Source organism: Caloenas nicobarica, chromosome 1 (genome assembly GCF_036013445.1).
Source record: "Caloenas nicobarica isolate bCalNic1 chromosome 1, bCalNic1.hap1, whole genome shotgun sequence".
In the NCBI taxonomy this organism is placed as follows: domain Eukaryota; kingdom Metazoa; phylum Chordata; class Aves; order Columbiformes; family Columbidae; genus Caloenas; species Caloenas nicobarica.
Window position 1 is genome coordinate 61,046,720 of NC_088245.1, and position 27,578 is coordinate 61,074,297.

Sequence of the window (27,578 nt, forward strand, 5' to 3'; positions counted from 1 at the left end):
GCTAGCATTAAAAATAAAAAAATAAAATAAAAAACCACAACACCAAAACCCACCAGCCATTTCATCCACACAAACTTTAACTAAACACAAACATTTAGAAACTGGCAATAAAACCTCTCTCACTTTTTAGTCTGTATTCCAAACAAATTAATATTACACTGATAATGTGGTGGAGAAGAATTCAAGTGTTTAGCTTGAAATCAGCTTTTTAAAATATCACAAGGGAGCCAGGACTACTCTTAATCAAGTGTTAAAACTTCCCCTGCATAGTTCTCCTTGATGTAGAAAAAAATACGCATTGGCTTTGTTATGAGGATCCTCTACATTTAAAACCTCTTCCCAGTTAATTTAAAATGACTTTGGTTGTCATCAACAAACATCTGTGTGAGCAGAGGCCTTTTTCTTACAGCTTGTAGAAAACTTTTTACCTGCTCTATTTTCTGCCTCTAAAAATATCAGGAAAAACAAACTACTCCTTCAATACAGTTACACAAGACAAATACAACAACAAAGCAACAACTAATTTCCCCGATTACAGTAATACTGAACTACAGCAACATGACAGCAGAAACCAAATAAATCCATTACGGCTTAAAATATTTGCCCCATTAGAATATTTCACTGATGTCTTCTTACTGCTTCTTACACTTTAAAAATATTTTCTGCTTCAACACAAAAGTTTGATGAACAGTCAAAATATTAATTTGAATAAAGGATTTTTTCTTAAGAGGTTTTTTTTCCCCTTATATTTGTGCTTAGAATGTCCTCAAGAGTGTCATCTTAGCTTTTTTTTTTTCTTTTCAGAAAACTAGGAAGCAAAGCATATATTTTTACTCTGAAATGATTGTGCACTCTGTGTATGTTCACATGTGTTCATGGAAGACAGGGCAGGGTGGGAAGGAGAACAGGAGTATGAGACAATATGCAAGCACGCTCTTAAAAAGTACAATAGGAGAAGAATTCCCGCTGGATAGGAACAAAAAGGAACTGATATTGTTACTTGTGATGCAACAAAAATCCCAATACAAACGATGTGGGGAGCACAGACGCATAGTTTCTCCAACCTGGTGCATTATGTATACTTCTCCGAATTTCTGATGCACGATCAATAACCAGAGATGATACCGACTGCCAAAATTCCAATATAAGTTAATACAGAGCACAGCAAACAAGTCCAGTCTTAATCTAAATTGGTTAGTCAAATAACTACACATGGTGAGGAAAAAAATCCATGCCACGGTAACTAAGCCGTTCCTTCACCTGACAGGCAAATTCTCACTGCATTAGGGAAAGGTAGTTTGGCCAAGAGCTGTGAACTGCCAGAAGAACAGTGCCAGTCAGACACTTCAAACCATTCCCTCCTTCACAGCCCTTTGTTACTGCTTCTACCTCCCGTGCCAACATTCTGCAGCAGAAGTCCATGCACTCCACTTTCATTAGTTGCTCAAGATAACTTTAAACCACTTACTTTGTTAACTCATGCTACTCTAGAGGCTAGAAAGGCAGCTGACAACAAATAACCAATCTTATGGCCTTCTCCAAATTACAAGAGGCTTGAGTGGCTGTTCTGTGAGCTGCTACACAAGCCTGGCTCTCCACAGTGGGACAGCCTGGACCTGACACGCAAACACCTACTTGGCCCCAGTTTATTCCCTGACCCAGCTGCTTAGAGGAGGACACTGGAAGATGGATCTTACTGCTGTCTTCTTGGTACTAGCAGTGTTATGATGGAACTAGAGCTGATGCTGGATCTACACTGCTCTGTCCTTTTATCTGGTATAAAGAGGCAACACCGAAGTGAGGATATAATTTATTAGCCTCCATTAAGGAAGCATATCTATGAGTCAACAGAGAAAAGCCAACAAAATAAAATGAGAAGAAAAACACTTCCATCGAGAAGACAGGGATGCCCCTTATTCTGCATCTTTTAAAAGCAGACAGTAACAAAACCTGAAAAGAGCACTTCGCTCTGAAGTAAAAACTCACCTGCCCTGCCAGCTCCAAACGCTTATTCCCATAGTAGTCTCTGTCATCTACTTTATTTTCTCCTTGAGCCAAAATTACTCTGCGCACCATCACTGCTGTGTATATGCACTTGGCACGAAAATTGAATTCCTTAACCTGTAAACAAAAAAAACCAAAAAACCACCACACATACTGATGTTTCAGGATCAGTTTCTTAGTTCTTATTCAGACAAACACATCCATTTAAATCAATGGGTATCTGAGCCGACTGAGGAGTTACAAAAGGGATTTGTGCACTTCACCTTCTTAAAAAATGCCAGAAGTAATATACATTAGAGACATTGAAACACATAGCAAATGAAAACAAATCAGAATAAAGGCATAGGTCATGAGAATAATGTCCTGAACTAACAGCTGATACTGCCTGGCTATGCAGAAAAAATGCATAGTATGGTAAGTAGTTCAATGGTACAGCACTTCATAATATACAGATTACTTCTGACTCAATCCAAATCTTCCACTTTGAGGATGATTTACTTTCTCTCAGGTACAAAGCAATCAAATACATTTTTCCCTACCAACTAAGCTCACACCATAAATAACCATACAAATTTACTCTAGCTTAAAAACCAACATTACATACAAGAACATGGGTCAGAATAGTTGATGCTAGCAGCTCTCGTGCTTCTTCCATCTTTGTTTTCTTTGGGCCTCCCCACATCCTTTGCCTTCGTACTTTGTTTCCAATGTACTTCAGTGCCTGTCAAGGGGGAAGATTAACCTGAGTTAATTTCAGAATTATAACCTATACAAATATACACGCACAGGGAGATCTGTATGTATTCCTCAGTCAGTGCAATCCCACTAGCCATAGATGATTCAAACTCCAAGCAAAGTGCAAAATAACAAACATGTAAGAGATGCTAACAAAAAAAAAACCTTGAACATTGACACAATTGATTATAATTCAATATACGACATGTTGTTTATCATATGTTGAAAACATTTGGAATGGGAAGTGGTGAAAGGGCATGATTGCTACAATATTAAAAGAAATGGTATTGCAGAGAGATAGGAAAGAGGAGCACATATTATAGATTCCAAAGGTATCTAGTGTATTTGACTTTTCAGTTCCAGCTCTTTTATGTACTTATTGTTTCATTCAGATATTAAACCATGAGGTGGCACTCACTGTTTTAATAGGCACAAACGCTACTGTCTGGCATTTACATCTGCCTCCACAAGTACCTTGCAATGATTAACGGACTCTTACTATCTCACCAGTTGCCTAAGAAATTGAGTAAATCTGCAGATCAGGGTCAGATGAGTCAGACACTATCTGGGTCCACACAGGAAGTTCCTGCCTGGAAATGAAGCCATGACCCCTGTGCCAAAGAATTACCCCCTCCACTAAATGACAGACCATCCTGCCTGTTGCCTTCTTCCCCAAATAGCTCACTTTCTTTTCATTTCATTTGATACTTCTTGCACAGAGTAAGTTCTGTATTTCTGTTTTTCTGCTTCCCTGGATGCTTCATGTTTCTCTGTGTTCCTCCAGCATCACCATTTTACTCTTCAGACTCTGAATTAGGAAGGCCTTCATGCTACCTCTAACACTAAGATGCAAACTTGAAAGAGGTTCAATTTACAACACTCAACATCACACATGGAAAGATTTGATAAAGTTTACAATGAAATAGCAGAAATAAGACTAATTTTCAAAAGCTTCTTCCAGCAGATTAGTACGTACATGATGGAAATGCTGCCAGCAAAATGTCCTGTGTTCTGGCTAATTAAAAAGGTACACATGAGCTGAAAAGAATTCTGGCGACTCTTTAGCAGGACAGAGGGTGGCTAATATTGTGGGCTTTATACAAGAGATAAGAATTGGAGGAGAACATCTACTCATGATGAAATGGTCGTGTCCACATTAATGGGGCTTCTGCAAAACGGGGCATGCGACTCCGTTTTAAAAAATGGGAATTGTCCTCAACAAAAAACCTTAAGGACATCACTACTTGTCACATCCATTAAGACACAACCCTGTGCTTCCGAAAACAAAGCATTTATTGACTTAGGTTTAAAATAACTCCCAAAAACCAAATCTCAAAATAAAGTGTATGTCGATTGCTGACACAGCAAAGGGGTCAATACCCTGGGTCTTTAGAAATTTTATGGTCCCTGGCCATGTGAAAAGACACACCTGCATCTGTGTAAAAATCTGAGCTTTTTGGCATTCTTCCAGACTAGGAGCAAATGCAGCCATCACATGTTCCTCTGTGCCAATCATCTGCACAATCTCTTGGTCACTCTCAACACCCATGGCCTAGGAAAAGAAGAAAAGACAGAAATAGCACAGGCTTTATGTTAACTCACTGACATTTGCTTATGCTAATTTGGTATTGTTTGTCTGCATTACTACTAAGCAAGAGTTAGTTCTTCTCTAAGAAACTGTGCCATCTGGCACTGGCAGCACATATTCCAGCTATGGAAGAATGCTAAATGGAAATCTTGATAAGCAGCAGGAACACACACATACATTCATTGGAGAGTGTCTTTTTCTTCACTGACAGGAGTTAAATTTATGCGTTTTCTTAAGGAAAAAATAAATACAAGGTAATAACAACCCTACGTATGTAGCAATGAAAAGCAAGTCAGAATCTACAATAAATAAAGGTGAAATTTCTTAAAATATTACACATGGTCTCTTACCACAAGTGATTTTGCAAACCCAGTTGACTGTGATGCAGGATGTCCTATTTGAGAAACATTTACAATTTACCTCCTTTGCAGCCTTCTGCTTTTAGGAGATGACTTCACTACACAATTCCACTAGAAAGCCATTCTGTTATTTCACTGATCCTTGGACACCTTGTTAGACTTTATACTGCGCAAAAAGCTTAATAAACTAAGAAAGCGCTTAACAGGTTTAGAAAAATCTCTCTATCAGTAAGTGTTTCAAGGTGGCAGCCAGCAGCGAAGTCCTTTGTGGATTCCAGATGGTGCTAAAGCTTCCCTCTTTGCACATTTGCCTGGAGCTCTGCCATATCAAAAAAAAAGGAATAATCTCACTAAACCTCTTCTGGCTGAGTTATGTTTCTCAGAACTTTGTGTGGAAGTTACGTTTGCATTCATATTATTCTTCAAACTGCCTGCCACAAAGACTGTTGTAAATAATGGCCTGCGTAGACCTTAGTTATTCTGGTTCTCATTAAAAACTGGCAGTGTACCAAAAAGCTACGTTTTCCCCAAAAATGCACAAATACCTTCACTTATTATTTCCTTCTTTGGGTATCACTTTGCTTAACACCTAGCCAATGTTAACCCCTTGCAAAACTTGCTCTGATTGTGACGTATCCAGCTTTTTTTTCCCCCTCCCTTTTCCTTTTTTGTTTCATTTTTCTTTATTTTTCAACAAGGAAGTGGTGGGCTGAAGTTCCTTTAACCTAACACTGTCTCTTCACCTTGTGGTTTATTTGAAAGTAAAAGCAGTGCAAAAGTAGCACAAATCCATAACAGTGTGAGAATATTCCTGGTTTAGTGCAAAGCACAGATCACAATTCCACCATTTCGGACAGACTTGGGTGCCAAATCAAGACACAGTTCCTTCACCAGATAAGAGTGTTTCATCATAGTTTGCTCCCACCAAGTAGTCACCTCTCCAATCTCAAGGCTCTTTTCAGAACAAGAATTTGCCCATGTGATATTACTGTAGTTCATATGTCTGTTTTTCAGATATTACACTTCCTCACCCATTTAAATAAGGTCATACAGTAGTCAAAAAATCTCAGCAGAGAAGCTAAAATCCCTCACGACCTGAAAGCCAGACTCATAGGAAAGTCTACACAGGCATGAAAGCTTCGCAACAGTCATTTTCCATGTGTTTAGGACTTAATAGCTGATGAGCACATCTTAGGAACCACAACTGGACTCATACAATTATTGCACTTAGCTTACAGAAGAACAAAATTTTATTAAGGGAAACTTTGTGCCATTCTAGGCATGTATACCAGGAATACATTTATCTAAAGCATATCAAATGCAAGCTAATAAGATATCACCCTATTTCTGTCCACCAGGTTAACTTTAGGATGGCAACCAGATCATGAGTCATGTAAAAAGTGAACAAACCAAGCAGAAAATGAAAAGTCAACCTGCAGTTTTACTATGCTCTTTTGTCCATTAAAAAACATAAAGCCACAATAAATTAAAGAGACTTGATGATTTCTTCTAACTTGATGAATTCTCTCATCAAAAGTCTGACAACAACAACATGAGGATATATCATTATGCCCATGTAGATTTTGTAGTTGAAGTTTGTAGCAGTAAACTCACTTGAGAATTCTGAATTTGTGTGTGGGAAAGGCTCGGATCTGCCACCAAACAATATATGTTATATTGTTAGATAAGTGCAAACTGAGGGAAATTATTTTATGAGGAATGACCAAAAACTTCGGAAGATGACTGAAAAAGATGTGCTGATACAATAGCCTAAAAGTAAGCCCCTTTATTCTCCTCTGTACTCTCAAGAATCATGGGCAGAGCTCCACACACAACCCCACCTACATGCAACACTAACAGGGAAAGCAACTGACCCATGCTGGTATGAGATAGATTTGTGATTTTGGCACTTTTTTAAGAAAATTTGACCCTGATGTTGCACTTCTACAGGGGAAAAAAAAAAAGTACTCCAGAATTAGCTTGTAACATCACTAGGACAGTAACAAAATATTCCTGAGTTGTTGCTTGTGTTACAGAAACACTGAGGGCACATGAAGTAGGAAGGGGTCCTACACTTAAAGTGCTCATAATCCCAGGACAAAGCTGAGGGAAAGGGAACTAACAAAGTCTTGGCTTTTTCATTGATTGGGAGGCAATGTCAGAAAGGGATCATTCTATGGGCGGGTGGCAGGGAAGCAGACATTGCAAAGCCATAACTTAACAGTAGCGGTGAAAGGATGAGGAAGGAGAGGGCTGTTGAAGAGCACGGTTGGAAAACTAGTAGTCAATAGACATAAGACACACCAGTCAAATCAAACATTCAGAATATCCAGATCATCCTGCGTTCAAGTGGAAGAAAGTGGTCCAACTGGAGTCAACTGCTGCCTAAGGCTGGAGAGGTTCCTGCTGCCACACACACGTACGTATGAGAGAGCATACACATGAGAGAGCGCGAGCCCAGCTCTTCCTCCCCCGGCTTGTGTCTTAATGATGATGTCTAGGCGTTTCCATGGCACTTCCCTAGCATGCAGCTCTGCAGTCCATCAGGCTAAATTACAGAATGGAGACAGGCAGATGACTGGATTAAAAAGATGTCAGGGAAGTTCAAGGTTGAAATCACAGAGAGAATTGATCTGGACCTTTCATAATTCAAAAGATACGAGCTATGAAACTTGCAGCCATGGGAACCTGTAATTCTGCAGGTCCAGTAAGACCACCATTCAGCTGTTCCTCTAGAGTCACATCTTAACAGCTCCAAGACTAATAGAAGTTTGTAAAAATGAAACTTGACCTGCTGTTCCAATCTTTTGCCCCAGGTCCTTGAGGAGCTCCTTATAGCTCCCATGTAAACTAAAGATACTTCATCTAGTGATCCAGGTCGTAAAATTCAACTTTTAAGTCCCCCTCCCAGGTTACTTGTAATTCTGTTCTTTCCTCAACCAGTTTTGGTGCAGCATGTAGCCTTCATTTACTTCAGCTCCCAAGACTCATTCAAGTCTACTGAATCAACATCACATATCTAAAAGAAAAATAGCCCTTACCTTAGAACAGCTCTAACTCCTTGCAATGTAGGGATCTCCCTGCAAAAGCAGCAGCATCACCTCACTTGTAACCCTGATGTTTTTCAAAACAGAAACACACAAATATTCCACACCTCCTCTAACGCTCATTGCTACCTACAACTGTCTCCCCTAGATAAAGCACGCGTAGCCTGACATATTCAAAAAACCTATTATGCACCATTCGCATAGCCCTATGATCCGTGCACCACTGACACACAACTAAAACAAAGGTCTCTTGGGGTTGCAAGTCAAATCAGGACATCCTAAATACCATTCTGGTTGCATATGTGTATTAACTAACGAAGCAGTGTTACACAGTAAGCTGGAAACAAATTAGTTGTGTCTGTTTCCCGTTACAAGGCAGTTAACAGCCCTTTAAAAACCTCAACAAACACATACCTTGGGAGCAAACCTGTCCAATTTATAGCACTACTTCAATCCAAAAACTGCATTTACATATATAGGGGCTGCACAAATGCCTCTGCCACTTTTAAGAAGGTCAGGGAAGAAGTGTTTGAGCTAGCGCAGCAAGCAAGCACTAACTCCCCATATCTGAAGAGCAGACACTTCAGCTCTGTCCTAGAATAGCACCAGGAACATGCCTTTTGTAGCCTATCAAATTCCAGTTAGCTGTGGTCAATGTGTCAAACTTCACAAAGCCACACTTATTCAGCACATTTCAGCACAACTACCTGTTAAATCTCCAGATATGCCAATTGCAAAGATCCTTACAGGTCTGGATGGCAGAAAAGTGAAACTGCAGAACAGGTCATATGGGCTTGCAGTTTAGAAAAGACTATGGATAAGGATGAACTGCAAGGCAGATGCCTCCTTTAGGGTGATACTACGCAGTCCAGTCCCACCTACCCAGATCAAGGGACCTTCAGATCCACACTACTCTTCCCACCCACCCCCACAATCCACGTACCTGGGTATCTTCCCTCTCCATGAAAGAAAAGAAAGGATGGGGAACACTGTATGTCCAGATATGGCCCTAGCATGTAGCTAAAATGTGTCCATGACTCGTGTGAAACATGAACGTGCTCTTAGATTCTATTTAAAGAGAGTTCTTTTTGAATGTTAGGCCTCAGCTCTGTCAGCAGGTGGAATTTATAATGCTGTCTACTTCACAGCCCTTGCTTTACATGAAAATGTCTAAGGGATATTAGTACATCTCCACTTTACGGTTTCAGTAGCTTTAAACCCACATTAGATTACAGATCTTCAATACTTGCTTCCTTTTCTATAAAGCTACGCTGATTTTCTGTGCCTGATCTACACCTTACGTCATTTGCAGGAACAATGGGCCATTTAATGCTTTGGGATTCAAAAGACAATCCAAAATTGGCAAACTTTCTCCCACTGAGTCTCTGACAAAACTGTCCCCTCTAGCTGTCCCATGCACTGGATAACAGCCCTCTACTTATTACTAGTCATTTTCTTAGTCAAAACACAAAGCTCTGTGGAACATGGTTACAGCCTGGATGTTGGTCTGGGACGAAATGGAGAGCAATAGATTTTTTTGTCAGTCTTCTCAGGTTTGGGGGTTTTTTGGGTTTTTTTTTTTGGTTTTTTGTTTTTTTTTTTTTAATACACAATTACACAAGCAGTTACTACAGTAAAGTTGAGGATGCAACCAAAACTTCAGACCTCAGATTGTCTATACAGCTTAACTTTGCCCCTTGCAGATGTGCATCTCTCCATCACAAGAAGCACAACACTTACTAGTAACAAGGAAGATCCATGCTCCATGCCTGAGGCTTGGGTCTGAGCAGAAAGGAATTATTCTCTTTGCTTTTTCAACAAATCTCATATATATAATACTACCATGTAAGAGAGCTGAGGCTACACAGGGATCCTTAAGTTTGAGATTTTCCAGTTTCCAGGGCTACAGTGTTTGTAACATCACTTCTAGTAGTTAAATACAACAAAGCTGATTTTTAGTTTCCAGCTGGAGACTCATCAAAAGTGGACAGAAGATGCCTCAAGTTCACGTCATTAAAGAAAATGTAAGGAAAATGACCACTCATGAGTACAGTTAAGTGCTGGTCAAGAATGTAACATACATAATAGGTAAAATGGGTGCAGCTAATTCCCTACTGGATTAAATCAATATAAATCTTTGACAAGTACTACTGCCAAGAGCTTCTAACAACTATAACCTCTTATTTAATAAATAAATGAAAAATTACACAACATTATTTAGAATATAAAAGATACATATATGCAGGGGGATAACTAGAACAAGGATTGTCAGAAGATGATCAAATAGTCAGTACAATGCTGCTTAAAACACCCAACAACCACCTCCTCAGACTTAACAATCCAGAGCAGTTACTCTTCTGTGAGCAGGTATTTATCTACTCCAGCAGGGGGTGACAAAATGTAATAAAAGTCTGTAAGTGAAAGTGGAATCCAGCTGTTTGGTACTTGAGCAAATGGATTAAGAGCCACATTAACACTTTCCTGCAACAGAAAATTTGTGAACTTAGTTCTGACACTTTTATGTGCACTTCTGCCCACAAATCATTTCTTAACCTCCTTTAACGCTGGTCACTAAGACCAGATGATCTTCTCCAACTACTTGAAGAGATTAGCTTAACCAGAGATAGCAGACATTCGTTTCTCAAGTCCAAATCCAATTATTAAACTACTTTCTAGTACCAAATCCAAAGCACTTCCTACAAGAAAACAGGTTCTTACAACTCTCAATCAGCAAAAGAGCTGTGGCAATACAGGTAAGTCTGTAGTTGCCAATGCCAACCCATCAGCACTGCTGGCAGAAACTGTTGGGATGCTGTGAGCAAGTGCTGCCCTCTCCTGGCAACTAATTTCATTGAGCGATTAACACTTACCCAAACCTCCTGTGCTGTAAACCATCATAGCGAAGACAAAAAGGGAGCTAGACCATTTACTTCTGTTGGTTGCTAGATCCAGTCAGAGGCATTTTTGTGCCCTAAGCCACCTTCCTTCTGAACAGTGCCTCCAAAACTGCTGCCCACTCTCCTTCTGCACATGCACTGCACCAGGCTGCAAACCCACCGGCAGCCTACGGGACATGGAGCCACCGGCTGTGGGGAGGACAGGTCCTGGCCTAAGGCCTGGCCATGCCCTGCTGTCTTCTCCAGCAGCCAGACAGCACATGTCCACTCACCACCTTTACTGGCTGTCACCAACTTTAGTGGCCATAGCCCCTGCACTCGATATCACAGACAGATGGGCTGCCAGCCTGCTTCCAGCCCCATTGAGCAGCTATGAAATGGTCAAGGTTACACTGTCAGTTGTGTGCACCCTCGAGCAAATTAAAATGAGAGAAGCAGAGCATGAAAGCAAGCAGTTCTGGCAGTTTTACAGGAAATGACATGAGCCAGCAATGCGAGCCCACAGCCCAGAAGGCCAATTGTATCTTGGGCTGCATCAAAAGCAGTGTGGCCAGCAGGTCGAGGGAGGTGATTCTGCCCCTCTGCTCTGCTCTGGTGAGACCCCACCTGGAGTCCTGCGTCCAGCTCTGGAGTCCTCAGCACAGGAAAGACATGGACCTGTTGGAGAGGGGCCAGAGGAGGCCACAGAAATGATCAGAGGGCTGGAACAGCTCTGCTGTGAGGACAGGCTGAGAGAGATGGGGTTGTTCAGCCTGGAGAAGAGAAGGCTCTGGGAAGACCTTATGGGTGCCTTTCAGTATTTAAAAGGAGCCTATAGGGAAGATGGGGACAGACTTTTTAGAAGGGCCTGTTGCAATAGGACAAGGAGTGATGGTTTTAAACTAAAGGAGGGGAGATTAATGCTAGTCATGAGGAAGAAATTTTTTACAATGAGGGTGGTGAAACACTGGCCCAGGTTGCCCAGAGAGGTGGTAGATGCCCCATCCCTGGAGACATCCAAGGCCAGGCTGGACGGGGCTCTGAGCAACCTGATCTAGTTGAAGATGTCCCTGCTCATGGCAGGGGGTTGGACTAGATGACCTTTGAAGGTCCCTTCCAACCCAAACTATTCTACGATTCTAAATGAGAGACACTGTCACCAGCTCAGCTGACAGGGCAAATACTCCCCAATTCTTGCTCAGAATCAGGGGTGGACACCTCTCGCAGCCCTTTGTCAGTCCCACCAGAGATGGCGTCAAAGCTACGATGCCTGTCCATGCATTCATTGCACTGAAGATACTGGTGAGTGTTCCTGTATCAGGCAGGGATTCTGCAGCATTCTGACTGAGGCAAAGTTCCTTCACAGGGAAAGGAAGTAAACTGCCAAGAAATGCAAGACACTGTAATAATCCTAAAGGATTTAGGAACAGGTCTAAGAATTGCAAGTCTTCCCCAAAGATTATCAGTTTTGTTTACAGTTATGACTGGAAGTCATGTATAATTGAGCCCATGGCTATGTCATGTCCCCAGATCTGAAACAAAGGGTGTTGAGATACTCGGCAGTCCACAAGGTAGAGGTGGGGGCAGTGGAGCACCAAACCAGAAACGAAGACCCATAACACAAGTTTACAAAATAGCTTATAACAAAACAAAACCCTTCTGACCTCCTGCAGCAACAGGAGCAGAGGCAGCAGTGCAGACGGACCTTACAAAGCAGTAAGGGGGTGGCAGCATTTGTCTTGGCGCAGCAATGCTGTCCTTGCACAAAAATGCAGCTTTTTTTCTCCTTTTTGTTGAACAATAAAGATGACTTCTCAGGGGAAAAAAGCTTGCATTCTCTAAGCCCTGCCAAGTCCTTCTATACATCAACTTCTGAGAACTGCTGCCCATCTTCATTCTTGAGGTAGAGCACAGTTGTTTTTTTTTTCCAAACCAACAGTTGTGTTACCTTAAATATGATAGCAATGGGAATATCTTCTGACAGAGTGTTGTGCCTCAGGTAAAATCTTCCTTGTTTCACAACCATATTTGTTCTGCTCTTCTTCTCATGAGTGGAACTGAAGTTAAAAAAAATATATATATATTATGTCCAACAGAAAGTTTGCACTGACACTCCTAGAATCTTCTGCATAAAACTTATTAAGATTGATCAGTCTTTCAGCTGAATTAATCCCACTTTCTCCTCTTCTGAAAATTACTTTAAAACAGACAGATGTCATCCTGTAACTCCAAGGTAATAGGGTATTATCACTTGTGATGGGAAAGTTCAATACTCATCTTAAGCAGTAGAGGTCTGTACTTTTCAAAATCATCTTTGCATGCACTTATCATCAACTTGGATACAACCAGCAAGGTCAAACTGTGCACAAGTACTGTGGCAACAATAGCAATGAGATAAGAGTACTTTATGTTGCATGTTTAACCTCATCTAGACTTACTGTGGAACAAGAAAGTAGCTAGGAGAGACACATGAGAGGCCTCCAGAGAAGAAAAAACAGCCCTCACAGTTAACAGTGACAAGCACCGTATTATACTAGCATGCAGTTTAAAAACAAAACCAAAAGGCAAACAAAATATAAAAAAACCTCAGCTGAGGAGGAAAGGTAAAGGCCAAATTTAGACGACCTTGCCATTTTCAATAAATTGTGTAGTACAAAATATTTGGGTTTTGTTTCCTTCTCAATTGCCTTTAAAAGCTTTTACACCAATTTGATTCAGAGAGTCAGATAAAAGGTTACATCCAATTTCCACTGCAGTAACTTCATGTTACTTGCTGCAAAATGAGACCAAACACCATCAATTAGGAAGTGCACTTCGTTATGTTACAAATTAGAACTTGCTCTTCCTAGTCTAGGATGAACCCTGAAGCATATGAGGAACTTGCACTGATTTTTGTGGGAATACTGTACTTACTGATTTTGGGATTGATGTTTTAGTGTACATAATGACAGTAGCAGGAGAGGGGCACCGAATGTCTACAGTTTTTTCCCGTTAAACTATACTAGGAAGAAAACTACACAGCTACTTCAACTACAACAATGAACTTTGAAAGCTTTGGGTTTACCTCCCTTATGTAATTGCAGGCATTTACCATACCTGGTAACAGAAGCGCCAACTGTGCCTTTTCTATCGGCTTCCACAATGATTCTGTTTTTGGATAACTGCTCTTGAATAAGAATGACTTTCTCTACACCTTTAACAATGAAATAGCCACCTATTTAATAAAAAAAGAAAGATTTTTCCATGTCAGTACCCTTGCACCTTACTTGCCTCCTTCAATATGCCTTTGAATATAAATTAGACAGTAAACAGTAAGTACCCAAAGGACAAAACAGGAGTGAATTCTCCCTTAAAAGAGTAAAGAACAAATTCTTTGTGGAACCTATGACAGCTATGAAAATGTTCCACTAGACTAAACAGATTTTTTTCTAAGCTCACACACAGTATTTGGGATCTAAGATTTTATTTTGGAAGTACCCAGACAGAAAGAACTCACAGGCAGACCGAAACTGTAAAGCTGTAAAAAAACCCCAAACCTGTAAGGTAACCATACTTATTAAAAGATGTTATAGAATTGTTAGTTCTACAAATTAGGCAAAAATATTGCCTGTCAGAAAAGTATGTCATAAGGACATCGAAACAGAACTAGCCATTTCAGATGCTTTGTATCAAATAAAGAGAATATGTCTTCTGTAATTATCAACTTGCTCTTTCTGGCACTCCAGGGAGAAAGCTTTTTTGGTATTATTTTTTAAAAATGTATTTTAATGCCCTTGTTGTATCTAAGACAAAATAAGGAATATGCACACGCGCTATGTTAGATTCCTCTCTTAAATTGTAGTTATCTATCAATGCTTCTCCAGCACAGCACGCCAAGTCACTGTATCTTGCCATTTCAAGCAACCACAGCACATGTCCACTGCATGCTTCAAAAACAACAGATAGAGAACAAGTAAGTAGCTTGTTATAACCCTTCCTCTCTACATCTCAAATATTATCATGTAACACTCTATTCTCACTTTACAAAAGGCAGCAAATGAGAGTTCCCGCTCTGGAGGTCACCATTATATCCCACTCTCCCTTGATCCACTTCATTTTCATGAACGAACTCTACTTCTGTTCCCATATAACACATCACTGTGCAATACTATATTCACTTGAACTTTTTCAAAATTCTGGTGTATTGGTTTTATGGCTGAAAACTCTGTCTGCAAATACAAATATTCCATGCTGTCAACCATTTCTTACTATTCTCAAAAGCCTACACTTGAGAAGTTCCTACCACAACTTCCCAGTAGCAGGAAACATACCAACGAGATACTTCTTTGCTGAAAAAGATTTAAAACTAAAGGCACGGAGGGGGAAAAACAGAACACGAGTGCAAATGTACCTGGATCTAAAGGACATTCGTTAAGTTTGGCAAATTCTGCTGGAGTTTTCCCAGTAAGAACACAATTGGAGCTACGCAGCATTATAGGCATTCTGCAAGAAAACCAGTTACACTTTTACTTCAGATTCAGAATATGAATAGTCAAATTCAGAACAAAAACCATGCTGAACAAACTGAAGAAAACACTTTCAAGGTAATTAGAACACACGCAAGCTATGAACAACAGGTTTTTCCTTTAACCCCACCTTATTTCCTTGAATATGTAGTTTGAAAAGGGAGTCTTGAAATTAGACATCTACTGGCAGAATCTGCAGGCTTCCTATTTCATTTTTTATGCAGCCCCTACAGGCACCCATGACAATCACAGTCACCAAGGGCAATGATTACTAGCGCAAACACTCCTGTTCCCCAAAACCAGTTCAGCCTGCACTGAAGAACATGCCCTCGCAGATCCACTCTTACCATTTTTAATTAGAAAACTCTAGATCCCATCTGATTTCCCACATTGCCATTACACCTGGCTGCAGATAGATAATGCCTCTAATAGATAATCAAAGCACAAAGCTTCTCCAGCAGTAGCTCTGATTTCTCTGATATCTTTGCACAGAAGCCTGCAGCAAACAGTGTGTGAAGCAACATGAAGTGGCAGGGAAAACAGTCCAAAAATTTTTTCTTAAGGAATGTCTTAGAACAATAAACTGTTACGACAGCTACAGAAGCTTGGTTTTGTAAACGCATCGCTGTGTATCATGTTCTATCGACAGAGCTAAATTGTATTTTTTTTATATGAAACCTTAAAATCTCACTGCAAGAAATGTAGCTCCTTAAGTATCTATCTTCTCTTTCCTGCCAGTATTCCTGCCTTTGGTAAGATGCACAGTCACACAGTAAACAATTTCTGCAAGGCACTGACGTTCAAAGCCAGCAGGGTTGGTCTTTAAGAAAACTTGTCTTTTTTTGCTTTCAATAAATGCTAGAACTGCCAGGTATTTTGCCTTTTTGGTATGGTTAGGAGATTGTTTTTCTCCTTAAGGCACAGTATTTTTTTTAAGACATTTTATGTCCTTCATAATACTAATAACCTCAAGTCATTTGACAGTCTTTAGAAACACACACAAAAACAGTAAAAAAATCCTCAACATTTCTTCACAAAGCTCAGCCTTGGCTCTAAAACAACCAAATTTTAAAGGAAAGGTCAACCTCACATAGAAGAACTAAGGCTTGCTTTACTGGTTTTAGCATCCACCTTCCACAGACATAACTCTACATATTATGAATGAAAGACTGAGTAATTTGGCTACAAAGCAAACATGATTATTTTCATTTTGCAATAATGCAACTTGCAGCTCTAGTATTCTTTCATATATTTCCCTCTTTGGTTTTATATCATTATAAACAGAAAACATCCATCCTTCTTTGGAAGTAGACAGATCTCCGGAAGCTTTTGCGAAACGAAACCTTATAATAGAACCTAGCGATCACATCCTGTACAGCTGTTCATCAAGACTTCCCTGCTCATACTTTCTTTTAAGAAGGAAGTAAGGTTAGCCTACACATATTTGCAGCAAAAACTCTTCCCAACACAGAAGCAAATGAAAATACCAGAAGCTTGACATATGGTATCTCACCTGCCAATGGGTAACGCATTGCGTATGATCCTCTGGCTACCTCGTGTATATTCAATGTCCACTGTAATTGGGGCAGAATAAGTCATGTCTCTCAGGCGGCACTAAAAGGAGAACAGTCATATGGTTAGATGGTCTCTCGTAAAACATCCCGTGTTTGTCTCCTGTAAGTGCCCACAAAGAAATCAAGCTCTTCATGGTACCTGGACTATGTTTGACAATTTCCTGTTCAAAACAAAACAGAAAAAAGTCCAAATAAAATTACTGTGATGTTTCGAAAGCAGTCAGGGAATCTGTGATTTCAGAGGACAGCACTGCAGAGCATAACTTATAAACATTTAATTAAACAAACAGGCCTAATCAGCAGAGCTGACACAAAGACCATACGATGCCATAAGCTCTGAGAGCAGTGCTCAGCTGAGGGACATTTCTATATCAAGACTCTCAACAGCTGAGGAGTTGTGCTGTTGTATGAAGTTTGATAGAAGTGAAACACATGAGAGTAAGAGGGACACTGTGCTACCTTACTAACAGAATGAGCAAATCTCACTATATGGTACTTACAGAAGGCTCACTATAGTATCACTTCCTGTAAGCATTTCCAGAATTCATTTGCGAATTCCTGGGACAGCAAGAGAAGCAGAACATACATATCTGGGACATTACATAGCTCGAGGCTCAATCATTTATAATCTGATCTTTCTAGTCTGCTGTTCTCAGCCTCATTCTACGACTCTTGCTTGCCCCTAAGGTATTGTGTATCTTCATGCGAGACAAGGTTTATTGCATTTGCTGAATAGAACAGAGCAACTCACAGCAGGTCATTCGTGACCTCATTGAGCATTCTATCTATACCTTTGAGCTCGAGGATTATACATTTATCAATATTCAGACTTGTATATTTACAGTTCTATAGTCTTTCAGTGTGTTGATTATGCATTAATGAAAGGCAATGAAGATTGTGCTGTGCATTGAAGATGCAACTGTATAGAAAAATCTTTGCAAAGTGTAAGCTCCTTCTCTCCACATCAAGAAGTAAACCACTTCTCTAGTAATAAAATACTGATGTGCACCAGCAGTTTTCAAGCTGTGACTTGTAGGAAACTAGGTCCCATTGTGCTCCCAGCAACTTCATTGAATTTAAAAGTAACTGACGATATTTCCATTTTCTAATGACTTGAAATTCATCTGTATGAATAGCTGACAAAACTCCCATAAGGACTGCATAAGCAAGAGAGTTAGACAGCTTCATTATTATTACTTAGGGAAAAAAGGCTTTGGGATTCTTTGTGCATACTTTGTCCACACAAGACACAGATATAAAACACAAATTATACACTGCAATATTCCAGCATTTGTATTTCTGTATCGCCTGATCTTCAATTAAACCAAGGATATATAAACTCTCAAATTTGACTGAAAATAGGTAAAACACTCACACCCTTATGAAAATCTGTCATTTTGTGTGTCTTTGGGAAGGAATTTTATAAGCCCTTAACAGAGAAACGTAATGACACACTCCTAAGTATCCAATCTTTTTCTTTGTTTGTTTTTCATTTCTTTAAATTGCACCCCTGGTTTGACCTAATCAGCATCCTATTTAAGAAAAAAAACTGTGGCCTTCATGTGTGTATAACACACTGAAAAAAAAAAATTATGCACTAGCATTAAGCATCTATAAAGATAAATCTGAGATGTGTTTATTCTAAATTCAAGTTCAATACACTCTACAAAGCATTTATTTTGACCTCTTCTGCTTGTACAGTCACTTTTTAAACAATAAGCAAGCATTTTAATACCTGGATTCTTGGATATGAGTTGTTAGCCACAAACAACTTTTTGCATGCAATTTCATTCACATATAGAAAATCTGCATTTTGTACACATTTGGACCTACTGATTTAATGTTAGCTACACATTTGTGAGATCCATTAGCTATCCTGTATTACATCTAATTGGACCTTACTTAAAAATCTTTCCATCAAGTTAAATGAGATTGGAGTCAGGACACTGGAGACAGAAACACAGCTGTGCATAGGACGCAGCCACTAGATGGCCTTTCTTACAGAATTTCTCCAAAGCACAGAATGTTTTTCATGATAGAGTGTGCCACATATATTAAATGAAAAAACAAAACAAAACAACAAGAATCCAACTTCAAGCATCAGGTATATATAGCAAGGAAAAAAGTGTCTGATATGTGAACTGATTTATTAGGTTGACAACAGGCTGTATGTAGGTAAATATGTGCAAGTTCCAAGCCCAGTTCCCATTCTGAGGCCAAAAAGAAGTTGTCGGTACCTCTGTTGCAGTGCTATAAATCTCAGCACAGCAGCACCAGATAAATGCTTTGTTCCTGAGCAATCTCTTAAGGGAACCAAATGGCGTTAAATACCTGGAAACAATCCTAAAAGGTCCAAACCTTATCTTAGTTTATTGCTTTCTCATATGTACAGCATCTACCTTACACCCTGCCAAAAGCAACAGACTGATTTGTCACAGCAGCATTTGTTCTTGAACATGCATCTTTATTCCAGAAGAACGCAATCTATCTGTCAACCTACATGCTTACAGTAGTGTAAAGAAGATAAATATGCTCCCCATAAGGAGTTTCTTATAATTTTATCAGCTCCCATCTGTTTCTGCTCAAAGTCTTCATGTTTGCTCTTTGACGCAGACTTAAAAACTACAAGCAAGAAATGAGTGATGCATTCCCAAGGAAGACTGGGAGATGAAGTGACCTATGGTGCAGACAGTAGCTAGGCTAATATTAAAAAGAAGTTAATAAAAACATCAAAGAATGCCACATTGTAGTGTGAGGACCTCAGCTGTGTCATAAGGAGGGCCATTAGATTAAGCAAAAGAAGTACTTTTCACTACTTTTACGGAAACCCACTAAAATACAGCTACTATGAAACAATGAATCCAGCTATTTGCGTATGACAGAAAAAATTTTTAAAAAATTACATTTATTACATGATGTTTAAATTTCTGAAGCTTCTTTCTACAGTGTTGGTGGAATGCATTATATCACCTGATGTAGCACGCATGTACTCAAAATCATATGCAGGTACTATCCAAGACATTGCTAAGATCAAACAAACAAAACAGGAGGAAACATTAATACCTCATGAGGTGATACAGGTCGTGTCACATTGAAGCTTTCTTCCACATCTGGAGTACCCACATAGATATTGAGGTACCTGTAATACAAACAGTTCAAAAATGAGCAATGAGCCAAATATTTTTCAAGCGACCTGATGGAAGGAGAATTCTACATATACTGAAAAATGAAGTTACTCTGATGAATGCAGGTTGATTAATAATGAGCAATGATTCTTCCCAAAGTAATTCATCGTATTTGAGCTGTGTTCTAGTTAGTTAAAATCTAAACTGCACATGCAATACACCCCGAGTTGCCTTTCTTTTTAAAACTCCCATCTGTCATCTGAGATTACTAAAATTACAGAGAAACGGTGGCATAAGATATTGTTAACAGCTGGCTATTAATTCTGCTTCACATGATTATTCTTTTAATCTTCCCATCTTTCAATGCTCCAAACAAGAGCTAAGTCATGGAAAATACTCTTCTTGATTTATACCTACACAGGTGCCTGTAAACATTTTATAGCCAACAACAAATGCATGAGGTAGTACGCATGCTACTACTGATATGGAAATCATTTCACGCTTACTTCAAGTACCACATTGGGTCAGCATCACTTGTCACTTTTTCATTTGCCTTCATGATTTTCTTTATCTGGAGGGGAAAAAAAAAAAAAAACATAAAAGAGAATCATGTGCCTGTTCTGAGTACTAAGAGCCACTTGCATCCCACCAAGAAAGCATACCTCTACATTGATGAAATAGTTGAATGAGTCTATGTGCTGTTTCACAAGTCCCTTCACCTGGAAAATATATGCAGGCAACAAGTAAAATTAGCTTCACTAACATGAGCCATACAAGACAGAAATTAAGATACAGGTATTTATAAGTGCTTTTGGAACTGTGCTAAATTCTTTCAGCTGATAAAACTGAGAACTGCCTGGATGACCGGTCTGGTTCTACACTGTACATTTCCAGGTTTACACCAGCGCGGTCATTGTTCTTTGAGTCAGAAAAGTAATTCAGTAACTGTACAAAGTAAACACCCAATAGACTTTGACATTCATATAAACAAACATGAGCCATTGCAAGTCAAAATATTGTATCAGCTTGCCACTATTTTGAAACAATTTAATAATTTATAGTGTAATTAACCAGACATGCTGCTTGAGAAAGAAGTCGTCTGCACCCTAACAAGAGCAGCTGGCATGAAGGAGAATGAGAGGAGGAGCCAATGAGACAGGGAGACAGAACAGAAGTGGGGTGTGAAACAGTGTCCTGGTTTTGTTAAAAACAAGAGCAGTTCTCTTTCAGTGAATTTTTTTTCAGCCAAGTTCTTCTAAGTACCTTCTAAGTAACTGCATGTTTTTCCGACACTGCACTCCAGACTGATAAGACAACCAATGGAATGCTGAAGAAGCTCATGTTCAGATTTATTGCTAGGACAGCCAAGAATTCTGATAAAATTTTGCATGTTCTGTCACGAGAGGAGCATTTGCAAGGAGGGGCAGACAGAATAGGTGACTAAAACTGACCAACTGAGTATTCCATCCCATACACATCATACACCCTATAAAAGAGGGAGATCACGAGGGTCTCTCTCTCTTCGACCTTGGCCGGCATCCGAAGAGGACCCTGTCTGTCTGCCTGCAATCCAAGGCCTGAGACCCTGCATCCCTGAATCCAGTTTCTGGTTTGCTGTGAAGTCCCGCCCAGGATGTCTGGGTGCCTGCCCTGCAGCTGCTGCAGCCACGCCAGCTCCGCCACCGCTGGAAGGGTTAAACGCTGCTACCTGGGATATTCAAGATTGGGTTTTGTATATTTTGTATTATTTTCTCTATTTATTAGCAGCGTTAGCAAAGCATTTTAAAACCTTTCCAACTTGAAGTCTCTCTCCCTTTTTCCTTCTTATTGCCTTTCCTTAGCGAGGACTTTTTCCTATGCTGAGAGGGTGGTTTTTCCTATCTAAGGACAGGGTGGAGGGGGATTAACAGAGGGCATCTGTCATGGTTTATTGTCACCTTGCAATTAAACCTTGACAAACAGTGTCATCAACAAGCAAGGAAACAGCCACAGGAGGGCAAGACACTCAAGAAACTTGAGTTTCATTTGTAGGCAGGAAGGCAGAGAACACACCTTGAGGTAATATCACAGAGAACAAACAGAACCCCATTCCCCCAGGTAATGAGTTGATACAGTACATTTCAATGATTTAAGTTTAAGGTGTTTAGAGCAATCAAAAGAAGGGGGGTTATACTAAGTAAAATGATCAAGGATTAAACAAACAAAAAACCCACCCCCAACAAACAAACCAACAAACAAACAAAAAACAACCACCAAAAAAAACCAACCCCAAACAAACAAAAACCAAAACCACAACAAAAACACAAAACAAAAACAAACAAACAAAACCAACAACAACAAAATAGTTCGGCCTGAAAGAATAGTAAGAGAAACATTCATTTTGTTAATAAATTGGTGTTTGCAGAAATAAATGGGATAACTATCCTAACCACAGTACAAAATTCAGCCCTGAAAAGGAAAGAGGGCTGGCTGATATTGAGACGCATGCTTATATGCTCACAGATGGCTTTAGCTTTGAAACATTCCTCGACGACTAACACAAGACTTAAAACTTCATGCAGAAAACCGACGCATTTACCTAGTCGCGCAATAGGCAACAGCTTATGATGAAATTATTAGAAAGAAATGGGATGCTCGGAATGACAAAACCAGCTGCTCAGCGAAGCCTCCATGGGTTAAGACAAAGGATTTATTCCAGAGCAAAATTATTTAGATGAGTTTCCCTAATTTAGAAAAACATTGCACACTGTATGATATAGGCAAGAAAATATTATGAATGTATTAGTGTCTCGAAATCAGGCTGGTGGTCCTTTCCATTTTTATGAGGTCATACCAACAGCTTTCTTGAAAGAAAACTCCACTATAGAAACTGTAATGCACATCATCAGCTCTGTATAATTGTATCACTGCTGGCACAAATAAACCAACATGCAACAGAAATGTCAGACCACCATCAGCAGCCTTAGAGTCAAAGGCTCACTGGCTGGAAATAGTGTGGCATGGATACACTTGGCATAAAGCACACAGTAAATTGCACCTCACAACAGTCAGCCCTCCCTTTTTCACAGTCTCAAGCATTCAGACAACGTTCAGACTAGCTCAAGCTCGTGATGGAAGTTCATGTGGTTGCCAGGAGAGATACAGAAACGGGAATCATCAGGGCCCTGAAGCATCTTCACAGCCCTGAACCAGAGTGAAAACATACATAATCCGCAGCTGACTTCTGAACTTTGTTTTCCTGCCAGGATGAAACACTCAAGGGTGCAACAAAAAGAGAAGTGCAGGTATTGAAACTGGGAAGGAAAGGAATTAACAAAGTGAGGCTGAAAAGAACCTTGCTGAAGAGGGCAACACTTCTGAAGGCTGACGACGGGTGTAGAGGTGGCTGCAATTCCCTGAAGGTACCTCTGCACATCCCACACTACCTGCCATCTTCATGATACAATTTTCATTACTGCCTTTCTCCTTCCTCACTTCCAACTGTTTGTTAGTCTTGTTATTACACCCAATGGCATTTTATATAGAACTGTCCCTTCAACTAATACCAGATTATATGAGTAGCACTAAAATTAAGACACTAATCATTTCTGAGTTCAGTCAAGCTCTCACATTCATGAGAGAAGATATATATATATATTCAAGCCTTTGCAGAATCCAGATCTGTGGTCATATGCTTCCTATGACAAAGAAAACTACAAACCTAACACCACAGTCTTATATAATGAATAAGGTCTCCAAGTGCCAGTAAAACACTAACATAATCTGGAACCATTTTATATATACATACACACATATATATATACACACACACTGTTCATTGAGAATGACCATACAAAAATGGAAACCTCTAAAAGGATGCCTCCACAAATTAATCTGTAAATTAATCAAGAAACCAACCTATGTAACAAGTTTATCCACCATTGCACAAAACTGAAAAAAAAAGAAAATTGCAAAATCCACACAGAAGGTGAGGACAGGTATTCTGGAAAACAGCAAAAGCTAGAACAGGGGAATGTTAAGTTAGAAAGGAGACAGAGTATTCATGCCATGAAATGAGCGCATAACACTGACCTTTAGAAATGCTGGAAGAAGTCTCCATTTTTCCTGAAAACAAAAACCATTTTGAAATAGATTTCCAAAGAGTGACCAAACATGTAAGATACTTGAGCTTTTTTGTTTATTTTTATTATAATTATTTTTAAACAGTACCATTATTTAAAATCAGATCCACTTAGAAAAAAAGACTGCCCAGAGACAATTTAGATTAGTAAAAACAAACAGGTAGATGACAGGGATCATCTTAGTAAGCCACATGTGCTATACAACATATCCTCAGGACACAACGGGACACTGTCTTTCTAAAAGCAACTTAAGTGAGAATATATATATTTCTTAGAATATTTCTTACAACCATGTCTTCATTTAAGAACTTTTTTTTCTGTCCTGTTAACACTGTAAATTATATTCCTAGCAAGGGAAGACTTGCTACAACCTTTACTTCACAAAATACATGCAAGAATCTCAGCCCTGGGAGCAGCACTAGCAGACACAAGTCTCTGTAAAACCTACCAGTATGCTAACTCCTACAAAGATTTAGCAAAACTATCTAAAATAAGTATTGACAAGTGTAAGTATACCAAGGTTCCTACAAACTTTTCCCCGTTTCTGTTCTTTGGTGATCACAAGGGAACATCACCTTACATCAGCCCCACCTTCTACCCCCGTGGCATGAGGCGTCCACGCCAGATTTGGGATGAGAGATGCAGGTGGAGGACCAGCCAGCACAGAGTGAGACTGCATCACATAGCTCCAGAAGACAGCATACTATGATATTGCAAAAGCATCAGCACCTCATAATTCTAGTTTGGCATTTAGAAGTACATGGCAAAGCTGCAGTTGTAGTGTCACACTGTCCCTCACGATGCAGGAACACGTAGAGGAATTCATGGCAAAACACAACACGAGGCTCCTGGCCTCCATTTCTGACATGGTCTTTCTATAAAAAAAGCCCAGTCTGGCCAAAGAAACATGAAACACGACCTTCACCTCCTCTCTCTCCCCACGCGAGGTAATTTGCAAACTTTAAAGGAACTGCTGCCGAGGGCAGAAACCTCTGCTCGTGTGTGCAGGGTGTGGGATGGAAAAACACAGGGACACAGACCTCCACTCAGCTGAGGGACAGCCTGCGGGCAGAACGGGGCAGAGACCCCAGCCTCAGTCCTGCCCTTCCCCCCTCCCTTCCTTTTCCAGTCCCTTCTCCCTGCCCTTTTCCCCTTTCTTTTTCTTTCCTTTTCCCCTCTCCCCTGCCCTTTTCCCCTTTCTTTTTCTTTCCTTTTCCCCTCTCCCCTGCCCTTTTCCCCTTTCCCCTCCCTTTCCTTTCCTTTATCCTTCCTTTTTCCCTTTCCCCTTCCCTTTTTCCTTCCCACTTCCCTTTTCCCCTCCCCTTCCTTTTCCCTTTCCCCTTCCCTTCCTTTTTCCCTTTCTTTTTCCTTCGTTCTTCCCTTCTTCTCTTTCTTCTTCCTTTTTCCCGTTCCCCTTCCCTTCTCCCTGGCTTTTTCCCTTTCCCTTTTCCCTTTCCCCTTCCTTTTTCCCTTTCCTTTCTCCTGCCCTTCCCCCCCGCTCGCCCACGCGCTCTAGACCCCGCCCCGGGGCCCACCTGCGCAGGCAGGTGGCGCACACTGCGCCTGCGCACCGGGGTCTCCTTCCACCTCACTCCACCTCAGGCCCCCTCCGGGCGGGCCCGACGCCTGTCGGCCCTTCCCCAGCGAATCGGCCGGTCGCTCCCCGCTGCCGCCCGCCCCAGCCCGCCGCTGACCTCCACCGTATTCACCGGAGCCGCCGCCTGCTCCGGGGTCAGGGCCCCCAGCTCCGTGGCCAGCGCCTCCATCACCAGCCCGGCAGCGAAGCCGCAGCGGAGGCTGAGGGCGAGGGACCCGCGGTGCAGCAGCCAAACGCGTCCTCCCGCCGCGCCGCCGCCGCGCCCGAACGTTCCGGGCCCACCGGAGCCCGGCCCGCACCGCCCCTTCCCAGTGCCCCGGCTCCTCGGAGGGGACTTCAATACCTTTCAGCGTTCGGGGGTTTTCCCCCCTGAACCCTTGGGGCGATAACCCAGCCCTGCCCGCCTCCTCACGGCCCCTGCAGCGCCGACAGCCGCAGGAGCAGGCAGGGGGAGCGACAGAGGAGGGCACAGAGCAATTAGGCTACGAACTGGGTTTTTTTAGAGTTTTTAGCATGAAAAGCAACGTGGCTCCTTGTTGCTCGCACTTTAGTAGCATTACGCAGAATAACTGCACAATTCAGCCAGTCTTGAAGTGCTAGCTGTGCTGCTTGTGCCACCTTTGAGAAGGCTGAGAGGGGGTCTCATCGATGTTTATAAATACCTCAAGGGTGGGTGTCAAGAGGACGGGACCAGACTCCTTTCAGTGGTGCCCAACGACAGGGTGATGGGCAATGGGCACAGACTGAAGCACAGGAGGTTCCATCTGAATATGAGGAGAAACTTCTTTCAGAGTGCCAGAGCACTGGAACAGGCTGCCCAGAGAGGCTGTGGAGTCTCCTTCTCTGGAGACATTCAACACCCGCCTGGACACGTCCCTGTGTGATCTGCTCTGGGTGAACCTGATTTAGTAGGTGGGCTGGACTAGATGATCTCCAGAGGCCCCTTCCAACCCCAACCATTCTGTGAATCTGTGGGTCACATGTGCTGAGAATATGCTGAAAACCTTTCTTGAACTTCTAGTATTTCTAAAATTACTGCCACTCACTCATGTCTGGATTTTGATCTTTTGTAATAATTTTTTTTTTTTTTAATTCCTCTGTGGACAATTTACAATAGCCTCAAGCCAAAGTTACACCAAATACCTGAAAAGCACATAATGCTGAATATTCAAATCTGTAGTAGAATCAGAAAAAAAGTTGCTTTTAATAAACTCTTCCCCCCCATCCCCTCAGTTGCACAATGGGAACAAACATTCAGGAGTAAACTTAGAGCTGAAAGCTGGTGCTGTCTGATAAAGCTTAGGTATCCTGTAAGTGATAACATTTTAAAAATGGGCAAAGAACTCCACCAACTCTAATAGGTGCTAGGTTTAAAAAGGAAAAAACAAACTCTTAATCCTCTAACTCTCACTTCTAATTATAGTTCTCTGTTGTGGAAGTAATCATGATTTCTGATTCCATACTAACAACAGCTAACAGACAGGTTGCAGGGTAATGGGTCACCAGACTGAAGCAGTTGATTGGTGAGCACATGGTTCAGGGGTGTCAAACTCATTTTCACGTGAGGCCACATCAGCCTCACAGTTGCCTTCAAAAGGCCAAATGTAATAAATGTACAGTCCTAAAGTTACATTCAGCCCTCTGAAGGCAACCGTGAGGCTGATGTGACCCCCAGTGAAAATGAATTTGACACCCCAACATAGCGACAACTATGTAGGATGTTGTAGGATTGTGTGTATTAAACTCATGGGGCTGACTGTCCACTTCTTGCAGGAAACTGAATGGAAGTGGCCTGAAATGTTGTTACTCCAACATGGGTACTTCCCATGGGCTGCAGTTCTTCAGGAACTGCTCCAGTGTAGGTCCCTTCCCTGAGGTGCAGTCTTTCAGGAACAGTCTGCTCCAGCCTGGGTCCTCTATGGGGTCACAAGTCCTGCCAGCAAACCTGTTCCAGCCTGGGCTCCTGTCTACCTGGGGCCGCAAGTTCTGCCAGGAGCCTGCTCCAGTGTGGGCTTCCTATGGGTCACAGCCTCCTTCAGGCATCCAC

At 41.0% G+C, this 27,578-nt stretch overlaps 1 protein-coding gene across 1 annotated transcript in view; it reads right to left on the minus strand.

Annotated features, from left to right (window-relative positions):
- Positions 1–25,737, minus strand: part of POLR3B (RNA polymerase III subunit B) — an 82,316-nt gene extending 56,579 nt beyond the window's left edge. The window contains exons 1-12 of the mRNA XM_065640943.1: positions 25,629–25,737; positions 23,885–23,917; positions 20,476–20,532; positions 20,320–20,384; positions 19,752–19,827; positions 16,628–16,728; positions 15,000–15,091; positions 13,706–13,823; positions 12,558–12,666; positions 4,169–4,291; positions 2,609–2,725; positions 1,987–2,121 (exon numbers count right to left, since the gene is read on the minus strand). Coding sequence (XP_065497015.1) covers positions 1,987–2,121; positions 2,609–2,725; positions 4,169–4,291; positions 12,558–12,666; positions 13,706–13,823; positions 15,000–15,091; positions 16,628–16,728; positions 19,752–19,827; positions 20,320–20,384; positions 20,476–20,532; positions 23,885–23,917; positions 25,629–25,700 — 1,098 coding nt within the window. The 5' untranslated portion in view covers positions 25,701–25,737. The remainder of the gene's footprint in view (positions 1–1,986; positions 2,122–2,608; positions 2,726–4,168; positions 4,292–12,557; positions 12,667–13,705; positions 13,824–14,999; positions 15,092–16,627; positions 16,729–19,751; positions 19,828–20,319; positions 20,385–20,475; positions 20,533–23,884; positions 23,918–25,628) is intronic.
- Positions 25,738–27,578: the final 1,841 nt, after the last annotated feature.